At 32.3% G+C, this 16,216-nt stretch overlaps 1 protein-coding gene across 1 annotated transcript; it reads left to right on the top strand.

Moving 5' to 3' along the window:
* The first annotated feature begins 12 nt into the window (after nt 1–12).
* LOC132733731 (ras-related protein Rab-35-like) lies at nt 13–15,442 on the top strand. The gene is made up of 6 exons (XM_060720406.1): nt 13–168; nt 6,354–6,404; nt 6,907–7,030; nt 8,113–8,237; nt 13,647–13,771; nt 14,158–15,442. The coding sequence occupies exons 1-6, from the start codon at nt 117–119 to the stop codon at nt 14,296–14,298; spliced, it is 618 nt and encodes a 205-aa protein (XP_060576389.1). The 5' UTR covers nt 13–116; the 3' UTR covers nt 14,299–15,442.
* The last annotated feature ends 774 nt before the right edge of the window (nt 15,443–16,216 follow it).

Here is a 16,216-nt window from a genome sequence, read left to right as displayed (position 1 = left end):
GATATCCGATTTACAGGATGCGCATGTGCAGTTGCTCGTCCGCCTCCATTTCCGGTAAATTTCGCTGAAAGACTTCCTGAGAATAATCTATTGTACTTTTACATGATATAGGGATAATGGCGAGAGAATATGATCATTTATTTAAACTTTTGATAATCGGTGACAGTGGTAAGTTTCATTGGGTAATCTTCCATTGTCAGCGTATATTCATATGTCAACCTATATTCGGCTGTTTACATTTTTGTCACTTGCACTCACAGTCCCCACTGATTCATCATCAGATTATGTTAGTCGCAATTTAGAAATTGAGCTGGACTAAAAGTGTCGTGGTATATCCCGATTAATTCTTTCATCAGTAGTCCACTGTATATTTTTACCCACCTCGATCTCACAGGCACAAGCATCGGACCTTTGTCTGGCTTGGAAGAAAATATGACCACAATGGCACATTAAAAATGATTGATAAAAAACGTCTGTGTTCATCTTAAATGTGTCAACCTCCCTCCCCCCCCCCCCCCCCCCCAATAAAAAGGTGAAATATAAGCCCCCTTAAAAATATACTATAAGTTAAGAGAAGGCTGGAAACTCCAGATTCGAGTCTACGACTACGAGCAAGGGATTCATTTCATGGGACGTTGTGAAAAGAATTGTTCAGATAATCAGGGTTCTTGGGGACGCTTATTTCGGCGTCCTGGTACGCATGTCTATTACAGCTGGACGCAAATATTTCAGAGCAAGGATTCCACGTACGCTTAACTTTGCCTGGGGACGCATAAACATTACTGATTGTTTACAACAACAAATACACAAATGCGTCAGCGCGTGTCAGTCTATAGGTAGGCGGTCCTATGCACATCGATCCGTGAAGCGATTAGCCAATCAGCGATAACACTTTGGATCATTATCACGCAATAGTGATCAGACTAATGTATACACGCGCTGTACAGTACATGTACCAGATAAAACACGAGGTGATAATTTTATATCTTTGATCAACAGTTGATTGGAAAATAGCAAATTTTACCGACAAAAGAATAAAATTATCGACTATTTACGCCGCAAGTTTAAAGACTGTTTTCTCAAATTACTAATGAGTGTAATTTTGAATGATTGTCGAATATTTAATTTCGGCATTTTCTAGGCACAATTTTGCTTTAGTTTCATTCTTGCAAAAACTTTCGATAAGACTATTAAGAATTTAAGATATTGTGCCGAAATGCCAGGACAACAAACCAAAATACACATACGCTTCTCTTTGATATTTAGATTCTACTGTGTCCGAAAATTGATCCCGAACATCGGCGATTTCACGTTCGCCAGAAACCCTAAAATTTCGCAAAAATTCTCGGTTTCCAAGCCAAACATGCAAATGAATTGTTCCTTTAATTTTATTATTTTTTAAATGATTGGATATTTTTGCCATTTTGCTACCCAATTAGCGTACTAAGATGTGACACCCTCAGGTGCCCTTTTTTTACACATTAATATGTACTTAACATATGTTATAATATATAGTGTAAGATTTTTAAAGGGACTCCCCTGAGGTTTAAAAGCCTAAAAACATAACATTTGAATTTCTTACATTAATGAGCTGGGGCACTTAAAACAGAAATATATGCAAAAACAGTTAAGAAATATACTTTGAAATAAATTGAAAATCATATTTTTATGCTTTTCTAAACCCAATTTGAGTGAAAAGCGTTTAAACGATTTACTTTTTGAGTCATTTATTTACAATTTGAATAATTATTCTGGAACAACGAAGTGCGCGACTGAACTGAAATTTTGCACAAAGATTAGTGGTCTAAGCCTACATCAGTCGGGCATACTTCCTGATCGGGAAACAAGGGGATTCCCCTTCAAGGCTTCCCGATCAGGCAGTAAACGTCAAAATCCTTCCCGATCGGGAAGTTTTTTGGCCTATTTTTACGTTGTTCAGGAAAAATGGCCGGTGCATAATAGTTTGCAACCCACTTCAATATGAACATCACATTTAAGTGCAGAAAAGATACATCTAAAATCCTACCGAGTCATTTTCTTTTTAAATGCCTAAAACTAAAATTATCTGAAAGTGAATTTGAGTGAAATTTTACGATTTTACTAAGAAGTAGCGGCTTCCCGTTTTGGAAACACTGTTTCCTGATCAGGTATCTAGCATAATATTCACATTAAATGTTTCCTGTTTGGAAAGTTTTCTTCTTTATGTTAGCGCGTTCTATTCTGGAATTATTGCTTGGGACAACACCAACAAATAAAGTTATCTGTGCAACAAATCAACATGTGAGTCATGGTGTGAATGTTTTGAAGTCTGGAGTGTCTAGCAGTTCAGATACAAATGATAGCATCATAGGTGGTGTCTTCTCAAATTTTGTAAAAATGAATATTTGAATATATTCAAATATGGAAAACGAATATTCGAACATCAATGTAAGTTCTTATTCGTTCCCGACCCTAGTTATTTTTATTATGTCCCACTTTGAAGAAGAGCGGGTATATTGATTTGCTAATGTCCACACAATATCTGTATGACTATAAATTGTATGTATACAATTTTATGTTGAAAAAAAAAATGTTATGTTATGTTAATGTTGGTCGGTCAGTCCATCGGTAGACCTCACTTATTATCTTAAAAACTATTATCACAGAGTCTTCATATTTTCTACATACTAATTGGTCATAACTATAGTAGATGAAACCTATTGATTCCATGGTCACTTTGTCAAAGGTCAAGGTCACAGGGACCCTAAATGTCAGAATGGTTTCCGCTCATTATCTTGATAACTTTTTCTCACAAAGTCTTTATATTTCCAAATTAATTAGTCATATGTAGTAGATGACACCTATGATTTTGTGGTCACTAGTTCAAAGGTCAAGGTCACAGGGGGGCCTTAAATGTCTGAATGGTTTAAGCTCATTATCTTTAAAACTATCTATCACTAAGTCATTATATTTCACATATTGATTGGTCGTAAGTAGTAGATGACCCTATCGATTTTTGGGTCTTTAGGTCAATGGTCAAGGTCACAGGGACCTTAAGTATGTTTGTTTATCCGTCGTTAGACCACATTGTTTGTGCTGATTATCTTAAAAGCTATTTATCAAAAAGGCTTTCTTATTTCAGAAGGTGCTGGACAGCCTGTAATATGTCTTTGATTTACTTGGAGTACCTGTACAGTTGTTATTTCTTTTTCCATTAAAATATTCCAATCAGAAAAGCTGCTGCTTATTCTATTCTTTCACAGTATAAAAGATGCAATTCATTTTTTTTTATTTGTTTGGTTTGTTTCTGTTTTTGTTTGGGGGGGGGGGGGTTACATACATGATAACTAGGCATTTTTTCCATGTTAAATATAATCAATTTAGACTTGAGAATGTACACAAAATGACCTCAAATACAGTAATTTTGTAACATAAGAATGATTCATGTAGCCAAATGACAGTAGAAAAAAATGATTTGACTCATGAAAATTTTGGCCAAAGAGTCTGTGACTCGTGAAATTCTGACCCTACTGAGAGCCCTGCACATGTACAAAATTTAAGTTATGGGTAATAACTTAAGCATAAGAACTGAACAGTAGGTCGGTGATTGTTATGTGTACCATATTGCTAGATTGCAGTCTCAAGTGATGAGTCTGTGCCATTGCAGGGCACTCGTTTGGCCATTTTTGGCACAAGTGGCAGTATCAGTGTTTGGACACCCCACCCCTATCTGCCCCTGGACCCCTACTACAACCCTGAAAAATAATAATTCAACTCTAATGCTAACTATAAGGTACCAAATACAAAACCACCGATGAAATTATATTAAAAAAATTTCTTTTCGACTATCAAAATTATAGTTATAGAAAGGTGAAAAGCCTACTATATGTTCATTTGCCAAACAATGTTGAACAGGGGAAATCGTCGTTTCGGCGACTGAGGCGCATTCCGGCGGGATTTCGCTGCATCATTCATTAACATCAATAAAAAGAACTAGAAATACTTTCACAGTTAAAAACTGACATAATAATTTTATACCATGAGAACAGGGCTGGCAAAATCTTATTTCAACTTTCCTCATCTTGTCTGTTTTTATCTCTTGTCCATATGGTATTTATAAAGTAAAATTTTGGAAAATTTCATTTTTCAATACAGGCTTTGGGATAACCCAGACAACCTATTGAACTGTCTCAATGATGTTAACTTGATGTTCAGTTTTACTTTTGAGTTCATTTCCCTTGATATGTTTTACGCTCGGGTTTTACGGGGTGACTTAGCTCCAGAGACGGGTTTGACAATAGGTTTAATTTAGGGTTTAAGGTGCGAGGCCTTTAGGCTAGCGTTCTGGAAAAGATGAAAAAGACAGTTTTAAACAGTTGTTCACGTTTAATGTCTGAAGTCCAAAGTAAGAATTGGTATATACAGTTACAAATATAAAATACAATTTGAAATACATAATAGTTTTTAACATAATAAAAACATATCACAACATATGTACTTATATTTGCAGACTGCAATAATTGTATATTTAATTATAATGGGGAAAATAATAAGTTTTCATTTAATAAATTATAATAACTCGCATTAGCTAGTGAAAGGTACAATGTCATTACTTAAACTAAACAACTTTATATACTAGTATAAATTGCAAATTGCAAACTTATATACAAGTGTTTAATAATGTTATTGTCCTTTGTTATATTGTAAAAAAATGAAACAGTGATCTTTACAATATTGTTGTAATTATTCACTTAATATTAAAATCTTCAATTATAGAAAAATCAACTTAACATATTTAACAAGAAAACATATTTACACAAAGTTTTTCAACTTTTGTTACTAAGTCTCTTTTCATAGATAAAAGGTAATAAAGACAGAATTTACAAACTGCCAGAAATTCATGTAATTATTAGATAGTTTAAAATTATGGTAAGCAATGGTTTCACTTATGATCCTTTGCCAATCTCATTAAATATGAAAACATTAGAGAATGCATACTAATGAAAAATACAATATAATAATTTCAAAAGTAGAAATCAAAATATAACACAGTTGCAAAAATTCAGATGATAAAAATTTCATAATGATTTTATAAACAAAGTACAAATATTTAGAAAATAAAGTATCATATTCAGTTTAATTATTCTAAATTGTACATTAGAAAATACAAAAATATCACATACCTGGAAAAGATGAAAAAGACAGTTTTAAACAGTTGTTCACGTTTAATGTCTGAAGTCCAAAGTAAGAATGACTTCAGATCTGTCTTTTGGTATAAAAATCAGCTTTCTTTTCCCAGGAAGGATTATTGCAGTGCAAACACAGGAACTAGGGTTTCATACCTATCTTTGTGTTATAATCAATTAAGGGTCTGGTATTTTGCTTAAGGGATTGACACTGCTTACTAAGATATGCCATTCTGGTAAGAGTTGATAAAACTACATTGTTAAAGATTTGGCTGTTTTAACACTTATAGAATTTAAGCCAGCACATACATTGCAGACAATAATAACCCAAGCTGACTTGATGGCTTCTTTTACTAAGTTTTTATAGTAAAGTAAATTTGGCAAGTTTGAAAAATTAAGTACCAAATATTTTTACAATTAATGAAATGGAAATTATAAAACTGAAAAATATTTAAAGCAAAAGAATTTAAGAAAAATAGTAATATTCAAATTACCAAAATAAAATATATAGATATTACACTAGTTGTAACGGTAAATAAAATTACCCTAAAATCTAGAGTTACACTCTAGATTTTAGGGTAATTTTATTTACCGTTACAACTAGTGTAATATCTATATATTTTATTTTGGTAATTTGAATATTACTATTTTTCTTAAATTCTTTTGCTTTAAATATTTTTCAGTTTTATAATTTCCATTTCATTAATTGTAAAAATATTTAAAGCAAAAGAATTTAAGAAAAATAGTAATATTCAAATTACCAAAATAAAATATATAGATATTACACTAGTTGTAACGGTAAATAAAATTACCCTAAAATCTAGAGTGTAATATATGCCATTGTTTTGTTTGAAGTGTCATATTCTGATAAGCTTACCATATTTTCACTTTCATTGAAAAATTGCGATATAAAATGAATGTCTGAACTTTCAGAGGTTTAAAATTGTCTTATCAATAAATAAATAGTTAATACTGATTCACAAGTGATGCTGAACATAATATTAAATAATAGAAATTATAAATGGAAATGAAACTACTATCATGAATCGGTAGAGCCATTGACCAAGCCTGTAGATCACCCCTATTAATATTTTGAGGTCAAAGGTCACATTGAGGTCAATGTTACTATTTACATGTACTTATGTACACATATCATATTTCTGTCAGTGTTTCCTATGTATTTTCCAGGTGTTGGGAAAAGCAGTTTGCTGTTGAGATTTTCTGACAATACATTTTCAGGTAAATATTATTATGACAGTTATTCTAGTTCATGGACTAATAATGTAAATTATAAAACAAAAAATAATGTATTCTTTAGAAAAGAAAATTAAAGTATGCTGCATATTTTAATTTTCTTTATGCATATCTCATTGTATTGAATAGGCACGGCCGCATGCACTTATCAATGTTTTTAAGCTATTAAAAATATTTGTAATTGACTAAATTGTAGTTGGTTTAACTTTGCTAGAGAAATGTTGATTATATAAATGTATGTATAGAAATGTTTATCATGTATAATGAATGTTAAATGTGTAATTTTTGGTTGAGAAATGTTAAATATGTAACGTCTTTAAAGAAATACTTCATATGTAAAAGTCAATAGTGAAATAATGAATATGAAAATGTCTTTAAATGAGTGTTTGATATAGTTAAACAAGATGTGTGTATAATAAGTTCTGTTACTGGTATAAATCTTCAAACTTACATTGTTATAATGATACCCATCTTTAAATTTTTCCAGGGACATATATAACAACTATAGGAGTAGATTTTAAGATCCGAACAATAGACGTAAATGGGGAGAAAGTAAAATTACAAATTTGGGACACTGCTGGTCAAGAGAGATTCCGAACAATCACATCAACGTAAGTTATCTTGTAGTTAAAGTGTTACCATACTAGTAAAAGTGTTACCATATCACCAACTTAAAGTGTTACCATTCCATTCCACTGGCTTAGTGCTACCATACTAGTAAAAGTGTTATCATACCAGTAACTGTAAGTGTTACCATACCAGGGCCAAAAAACCCTTCTTTGTAGAGGCCGAATATAGGCTGCTTCCCCAACCAAAATAGCCTCTTTTTTCCCCACTTTGGTCCTTAAAATTCCCCAGTCTTTTGAAAATTTCCATAGAATTTGCGACAAAATTAATGATGCGTTGTTGAATATACTGCCTTATAGTATTTCCCAGTGCTTTCTTGCTTTCCTATTTTGAATAACATGTTAAAATTTTGTGTTAAATTTGAGACCCCTTTTCCCAAAGTATGCAAAAATCATGCATATTTTCCCCAAGAAAAAGGCTGAGGCCCCTTTCCCAAAAATGGTGTTTTGGCCCTGCATACTAGTAAAAGTGTTACCATACCAGTAACTAATTGTTTCCATACTAGTGAAAGTGTTACCATACTAGTAAAAGTGTTACCATACCAGTAACTGTAAGTGTTACCATACTAGTAAAAGTGTTACCATACCAGTAACTATAAGTGTTACCATACTAGTTAAAGTGTTACCATACCAGTAACTTTAAGTGTTACCATACTAGTTAAAGTGTTACCATACTAGTGAAAGTGTTACCATACTAGTGTTACCATACCAGTAACTGTAAGTGTTACCATACTAGTAAAAGTGTAACCATACTAGTAAAAGTGTTACCATACTAGTAAAAGTGTTACTATACTGGTAAAAGCCTTACCAAACCACTGACTTGCTTTATAACGTAACTATTGATGTAAATAGATAAAAAAACAAATAATTACCTAGATATGGGGCTTATTCAACATCTTATAAGGGCCTCAGTGCTGTTTATTAGTATTGAAGAGAGAAAAAATGAAATAAAGAAAATTTAATTGAGGTTATCTTGTAATATTCATCGCGGGGCTTTTGGTATTCAGCCATACTCATTCAACTATAGGAAAGACATTGTATGTAGTTTATTATTTTTCTGTCTTTAGATATTATAGAGGAACGCATGGTGTAGTGGTAGTGTATGATGTTTCCAGTGGAGAGTCATTCGCTAATGTGAAAAGATGGTTACATGAAATTGACACAAATTGTGATGTGGTGAACAGAATATTAGGTAAGTGTTAAAGGAGAGAGATAGTGAGTTTATTTACGAAAAGATTACATTTATTCAAAGCATATTTTGAAAATATCTTGTAAAAGTATACAGTAAGTGTCAGCTGGTTTTGTTAAAATGTCTGTGTGAAGCCTTGAAAGCGTCCATTGGCATGGATATTTATCGGAAATATCTATGTCAATTGTGCATATTGTACTCCATCTAGTCTTGTTTTCATTTTCAGAGTTCAAAAATTTATATCAATTTCTTATTGTACTTAATTAAAGTACTTATTACTTAAAGTAACAAAGTACTGTCAACATGTTACAAAGATGTTGGTGTGAAAATAAGGAGGTCATTATACATTGTTGTGAACAATACTGATTCTATTGGACTCTTACACAGCTGCAGAACCTATATCGTACTCAGATAGCTCCTCATACAATATATGTTTGACAGTTGTGTACTTATCTAATAGAATTTAGTATGGTACTAAAAACTTTACAGGGATTTTTTTTGGCTTATTTTATAGCCGTTATTGGGTCATATTCCCAATTAAAAATAGTATTATACTATTATTTTCCCAATCCACCTGAAAAAATTCCCAATTGAAAATTACAAAATAAAATATTAAATAAAAATTCTAAAATCTTTGCAAATAAGGGCTTCTTCACTGTAATAGTGCTTAAATGTTTGAAGATGCCATAATAGACAGTAATTGTTTGCATTCATTTAATCACTGCAAAATTTCAGTCATGCATTTTTTCCGCAATTTTTAACAAAACACGCTGAAATTACCAATTCCATGGGTATGGGTCATGTTCCCAAAATCCCTGTTTTATAATAACCCAAAGTAATATTAATCTCTAACTTGGAACTTAACAAGATTAGCCTAAAGCAGGGCCAGTCTTTCAGTTCAGTGCAGCCTTAGCAGGCTCTATACTTTTGTGCTGACTAGCTTTAAATTTTCATCTTGGTACAGTTTTTACAAAAGTTGATAATGGACAGTTCTAGAAATAGACACTTAAGAGATTCAGCAAGATCCTGTTACTTTTCTGAGGAGCCTATAGTGTGTCAATTAATGGTTTCCTTGTTAATCTATGTCATACATTTTGAAAGTTGTTCAAACCGAGTGAAAAAAGGTCATTATATATACCATTGTGTTTGTAGTGTTCTTTAAAGGAATAGACTATAATATTATGTTAAGTCAGAGTAACTGATGTCCTGATAAATGTCATACCCACTTCATTCTGTTGTTATAACTTCCTGGTTTTTCAATTAAATGTTAAATTAGTTTCACTTCTATAAGTAGTGTGGTTAGCTTTTGCGACTTTATCAAATACAATATAGTTAGTGGTGCTTTCCCCATTCTGATATCAGTTTAAACTTGAATGTGTGATTATAACTGTTATGTGGGTGGTTCATATTTAAGAAATAATAGATCCCAAACAGTGATTTTATCGCTAAATAAAATCACTGTTTGGATTGCGGATGCGAGGAATTATATGATATAATGATGTGCATCTGAACGACAAAAGTGGTTTTATCAAGCTATAAAATCACTGATTTGGATATTATTTCAATTCTAAAAGGACATCTGACAAATAAATGCTGCCGTACCTGATACAAGCTAAATTGCAACCAATTTGTTTCCGTACAAATTTTCAGCGCGTCCCATTTTTAGCTCGACTATTCGAAGAATATGAGAGCTATTGTAGTCGCCCCGGCGTCCGCGTCCGCGTCGGCGTCTGCGTTGGTTAAAGTTTTTTGTAAAGTCGAATATCTCAATTATTACTTGAGATATTCAATTGAAACTTACAATACTTATTTATAGTAACAAGGTACATCAGATTGACAAGTTGGATAACTCTGCCTACAATATTGACAGAATTATGCCCCTTTTTTACTTAGAAATTTTGGTTAAAGTTTTTTGTAAAGTCAAATATCTCAATTATTGCTTGAGATATTCAATTGAAAATTACAATACTTATTTATAGTAACAAGGTACATCAGATTGACAAGTTGGATAACTCTGCCTACAATATTGACAGAATTATGCCCCTTTTTTACTTAGAAATTTTGGTTAAAGTTTTTTGTAAAGTCAAATATCTCAATTATTGCTCGAGATATTCAATTGAAACTTACAATACTTATTTATAGTAACAAGGTACATCAGTTTGACAAGTTGGATAACTCTGCCTATAATATTGACAGAATTATGCCCCTTTTTAACTAAGAAATTTTGGTAAAGTTTTTTGTAAAGTCAAATATCTCAATTATTGCTTGAGATATTCAATTTAAACTTACAATACTTATTTATAGTAACAAGGTACATCAGTTTGCAAGATTGCATAACTCTGCCTGCAATATTTGCAGAATTATTTGCCCCTTTGAAACTTAGAAATTTTGGTTAAAGGTTAAAGGTCTTCAAAGATATTTACTTGAAACTTTACACATGCACTTAGGGTCATAATTGGAGGGTCATAATTGTATGTCACTGACCAAGTTCCATAACTCTATCTTGCATTAAGGCTGATTCATATCCTCTTTTCTATTAGTCTCTTGGTTAATGTTTACATGCAAGTTTTACATATCTCAATAACTATTAAAGATATTTATTTAAAACTTCACATATGCATTTAGGGTCATAATTGTAGGTCACTGACAAAGATCCATAATTCTATCTTGCATTTTGGCTGATTTTTCTCCCCTTTTTCAACTTAGAAATTCATAGTACAGTTTTGCTTGTAAGCTGTTATCTCAATAACTACTGAAGGGTTTGTGCCTTTTTTGGGACAATTTTATGCATTCATAATAATAAAGCAGTGATTTATTTGAAAAAACATCTTGTACATTTTCTGTCAAATTTATGTATTCATAGGTAATCAGTATTATTATACTCAATAAAACACCCTTGTGACATTACCTTCCAAATAGTCAAGCCAATACTGTATAATTAGACTCTCTGTAATGCCTATAACATGAATTTATCAAAAAAAAATTAGGCTTTTTGTGAACTTAAAAAATTTAACATTATCAAGGCTCTTTTACTATCAAGCACTTAGAATAGTCGAGCGTGCTGTCCTACCGACAGCTCTTGTTAGCTCACCTGTCACAAAGTAAACTTTTACTTTAAATGACATCTTCTCATAAACCACCAAGCCAATTTCATCCAAACTTCACAGGAATGTTCCTTTGGTGGTCACCTTTGAAAATTGTTCAAAGAATTTAATTCCATGCAGAACTCTGGTTGCCATGGCAACCAAAAGAAAAAACTTAAAATATCTTCTTCTAAAAAACCCAAAGAGCTAGAGCTTAGATATTTGGCATGAAACATCTTCTAGTGAGTGTCTACCAAGTTTGTTCAAATAAAAGCCCTGGGGTCAAAATTGGCCCCGCCCCAGGGGGTCATTGATTTTCCCTATATGCATATACATGTAGTAAAAACTTAAAAAATCTTCTTTTAAAGAACCCAAAGAGCTAGAGCTAAGATATTTAGCATGAAACATCCTCTAATGGCTGTCTACCAAGTTTGTTCAAATAAAAGCCCTGGGGTCAAAATTGGCCCCGCCCCAGGGGGTCATTGATTTTCCCTATATGCATATAGTAAAAACTTAAAAAATCTTCTTTTAAAGAACCCAAAGAGCTAGAGCTAAGATATTTAGCATGAAACATCCTCTAATGGGTGTCTACCAAGTTTGTTCAAATAAAAGCCCTGGGGTCAAAATTGGCCCCGCCCAAGGGGGTCATTGAATTCCCTATATGCATATAGTAAAAACTTAAAAAAATCTTCTTTTAAAGAACCCTAAGAGCTAGAGCTAAGATATTTAGCATGAAACATCCTCTAATCATAATGGATGTCTACCAAGTTTGTTCAAGTAAGAGCCCTTGGGTCAAAATTGGCCCGCCCCAGGGGGTCATTGATTTTCCTTATATGTGTATAGCAAAAACTTAAAAATCTTCTTTGAAAAAACCTGAATAGCTAGAGTTTAGATATTTAGCATGAAACATTTTCTAGTAAGTGTCTACAAAGATTGTTCAAATAAAAGCCCTTGGGTCAAAACTGGCCCTGCCCCAGGTGTGTCATTGTTTTTAACTATATGTGTAAAGAAAAAACTTGACCAGCTAGACCTTAGATGTTTAGCATGAAACATCTTCTAATGGGTGTCTACCAAGTTTGTTCAAATAAAAGCCCTGGGATTTAAACTGGCCCCGCTCCGGGGGCCTATATACAGGTGAGCGACTTCAGGGCCATCATGGCCCTCTTGTTAAAGGTTACGTCACATATCTAATGGTTATGTCACATGTTTAAATATAGAATGTCAACAGTGATTTTATTGCATAAGAACACACACTTTCGGTCCTTCAATGTACAAAAGGGAAAAATGTGGGTGTTTGAATCGGAAATAATGTATATTTGCAGTGATCCGAAATTTGTCCCCATTCCCCTCCTTAGGAAGTATATTATTTTCCCCTTTTTCTTACAAAAATCTCCCCTCCTAAAGTGAGTCAGAGTAGGTCATGTATATAATGGTATTATAATATAATACGGTTTTAATACCATTATATATAATATCATAATTTGACAAAAAAGAAGGAATGTTTTGTCCGTTTTGAATTTTCCTCTTTCTACCCTCTGCATTACAATTTTCCATCTCCAAGGGCCCTGCCGCTTTTCCCCTCACAGTGAAAAAACAACAACACTGATATGTATCATTTTCAAAACAATTTGAGTATTCCAGACCAGGTTAAAATCTTGGTTGAGAGACAGATGAATTACCACTTCGTTAAATTACTACATTATTGGACATGTGCCATTGAGAAGGCTTGATAATGATGATGATAATAATAATAATAATAAGAAAATTAAAAATGTTCAATGAAATGAATAGTATGTTGATATTTGTCTACTTTTTATGCTCCTTAGTCACATCCCATTCAAATCCTGCCAAAACAAGTTAAGGTTGAACTTTTTCAGTTCCTTGAATCCTGTTATAGTTTTTTTTTTGTAAAAACTCATTTTTGCTACAAATGAACTGTTTCAAATTCAAAGCAAGACACATCCATTATGTTAATTTAGAGGATTAGGGGTTTAATTGTAGTGTTGTTGGTAGTTTAAACATCCGGATCACGGCAGTAAGCCACATTGAATTTACCAGAGCACTGTTCAGCCACCGCATCGTTCCTGGGTAGGGTGTCAAGCAGTTTACTAGTTGCCTCCACTTTCGTAAGGAACTGATTACTTCTGTACATGCTAGAGCAGAGGTACAGTGCGAATGACCATAGAAAGTATTTCATGATCAATCACACCAAAGTGACCTTGGCCGTTTGGGAGTCTTACCTGGGTCGACCGAATCACAGTCCAACGATCTACCTATTGAGCTAACCTGACGGCTTAGGGGTTAAATGTTTATCTGTTTTATCTTATAGTTGGGAACAAAGACGATGATCCGGACAGGAAGGTTGTACTGACACAAGATGCCCAGAAATTTGCTGAACAAATGGGCATACAGCTCTTTGAAACTAGTGCCAAAGAAAATAAAAATGTAGAAGAGGTGAGAACTCAAGTTACATGTATAAACTTTGATAAACTTAAGTTTTTTAAAAACTCTTTGATAAAAACAATGTTGTTTTTATAACAAAATTCTGTCGTACGGGATTATAAAATATGCTATGTAAGTTATGTAATTGCAGCATCATATTGCAGGGTTTATAAGATGAAAATGTACATGTACAATTGAATTGAAGTTCTATAGGTCATCAAAAATTAAATCACATTTCTTAAAATGGCATTGGTAATTATTCATATTTAACCTAAATCTTTTCACATTTCTTAAAATGGCATTGATAATTACTGTATTTATATGAACCGTATTTTGTCTCGCATTTATTAAAGTTATATCTAAGCTGTTTTACAAGTACTCTTTTCCTCATCCAACAGATGTTTGTTGCAATCACAAAATTAGTTTTACAAACCAAGAAGGAACAACAAAAGCGAGTCGCCGACCAACCTCAAGACCGAATACGACTAGATAGTAGAGGCGGTAAATCAAAAAAGCCGAAAGGTGGCAAATGCTGCTAACGTCTAACTGTAATATTTCCAGATTAAGTCGTATTTATTGTATCGCAATGCATTCGTTATAAAAAGATGAAAGAAAATTAACAAAAGTTGATATTCTAATACTGTTGAACAGTAGTGGACAGATGATAGATTATTGAACATTGATGGCATGGTGTTTATTTTTTTGTTTTAGTTTGTTAGAAAATTATTATGAAACATGTTAAGCATACATGTCTCGGTTACAAGCTGGATTGTTAAATAATTTTATAAATAATGACCAGAAATAAAAGTAAAGATAAAATCCTTTTTATTAGTTTAAGATATTAAATGTTGAAGTCCACATGAATGTTTAATGACAGAAAAAAAGCTCGCAAATTGTTAAGAGTTTTAGCCCAATTTTGAAAGTACAGATTAATAATTGTTGAACCCCCATATGAATGTTGAGTGTAAGAGAAGAAATTAAAGGGACTCCACCTAGGTTTTTTGCCATGTATAGACTGAGAATAAGTTTTTGAGATTTATGTTCAGTTTCATGTAGGTCTAGACCAGTAACTTAAGTGTAAAATTTACGTTCAAATCATTTGCTCACTCCATTTTTTCCAGAATAATTATTTATTTGTGAAGTTAAGAAAGTAACCCAAAATTGAAAAACCTTGCAACACTTCACTTAAAATGGGCTAAGGAAAGCACAAAAAATACTTTTTCAATTCATTTCAGGGTGTATTTGCATACTTTTCTATTTTAAGTGCCCCACTTGATATATGTAAGAATTTCAAATTTTATGTATTTAAGCTTTTGAACCTCAGTGGAGTGCCTTTAATAGCTTTCAATTTGTGAAAGAGTTGAAGCCCTTTTTTAAGTACGAAATATTAAACGTTAAAGTTTATATGAAGTCTGCACAATGTTCAAAGTATCTATAGAGCAATGAAATTAAAGAATCATTCACATATTTGTTATCAGTAGAAAGGCTGCTATATGTACAAGGGTCCATAACTCAACTGTAATTTGTCAGTATATATATACAGTATTTACTTCTAAATTTTTAATTATTTTGAGAATACCTTTTTATATTTAGACAATTGCAATCAAGCAGTTCTCCTTTATGCATGAATGAATTATCTGTTACAATCCTTGTAGGTAAACGATTCAATAATTTTGTCAGTTTTTATGTTTCATTAAAAAAAATACATTGTTGTTTATCGTAAAAAAATTTTGCTGCCTCAAATTATCTCCCTTTGTCTTGTAATCCCCTGATCCTTTGCAATTTTCCATTGTCACAATTCCAAAGCTCAAGTCATTTTGAACATACTAACAAGGGAAATAACTCTGTGTGTTTGTTTCTTAGACAATGTGATGTCCTAAATATATGTTCCTCAATACTCACTTGTTTATAATATATAACAATTGTTAGGGAAATTCATTATTCCAGATAAGATGATATGTAACTTTTATACTACTGAGTTTATGTCTTAATCTTTTCCCTGCTGGAACAGAAAGTGATTAGTCTAGATCCAGACCAGCATGCACATTCCTTGCAGTCTTACATCGCCCCGTGTTCACAGGATCAGGATAAAATGATCCTGATTTTATTTTCATTGTTCTATAAAACTAAAATTGATCGTATTTTCCTGAAATTAAATGGTACATGTACATAAACAAAATGTAAAAATTTGCTGATTTGCACAGAAAGATGATATTATTGAATAACAAAACAAATGGAAAAAAAATAAAAATAAAAATCAATTTTAGGATCTGAATCAATATTTGGATCAACTGTAAAATGCCCATATCTTGACTAATAACAACAAATTCCTTCTAAAATTCCATAAACATGCTATTTTAAGTCTAATTCTATCAAGTTAAAATTAAATATTTATCCAATAAGGATAAACAAAGAAGAATATTTGAATTTTTTAATTTGTTCGTGATCCTTAAAAAC

Source organism: Ruditapes philippinarum, unplaced genomic scaffold (assembly GCF_026571515.1).
Source record: "Ruditapes philippinarum isolate M1 unplaced genomic scaffold, ASM2657151v2 ctg5353_1_1_1_1, whole genome shotgun sequence".
Taxonomy (NCBI): domain Eukaryota; kingdom Metazoa; phylum Mollusca; class Bivalvia; order Venerida; family Veneridae; genus Ruditapes; species Ruditapes philippinarum.
Note: the sequence above shows the minus strand (reverse complement) of the source record. Positions and strands in the feature narration are given on the sequence as shown.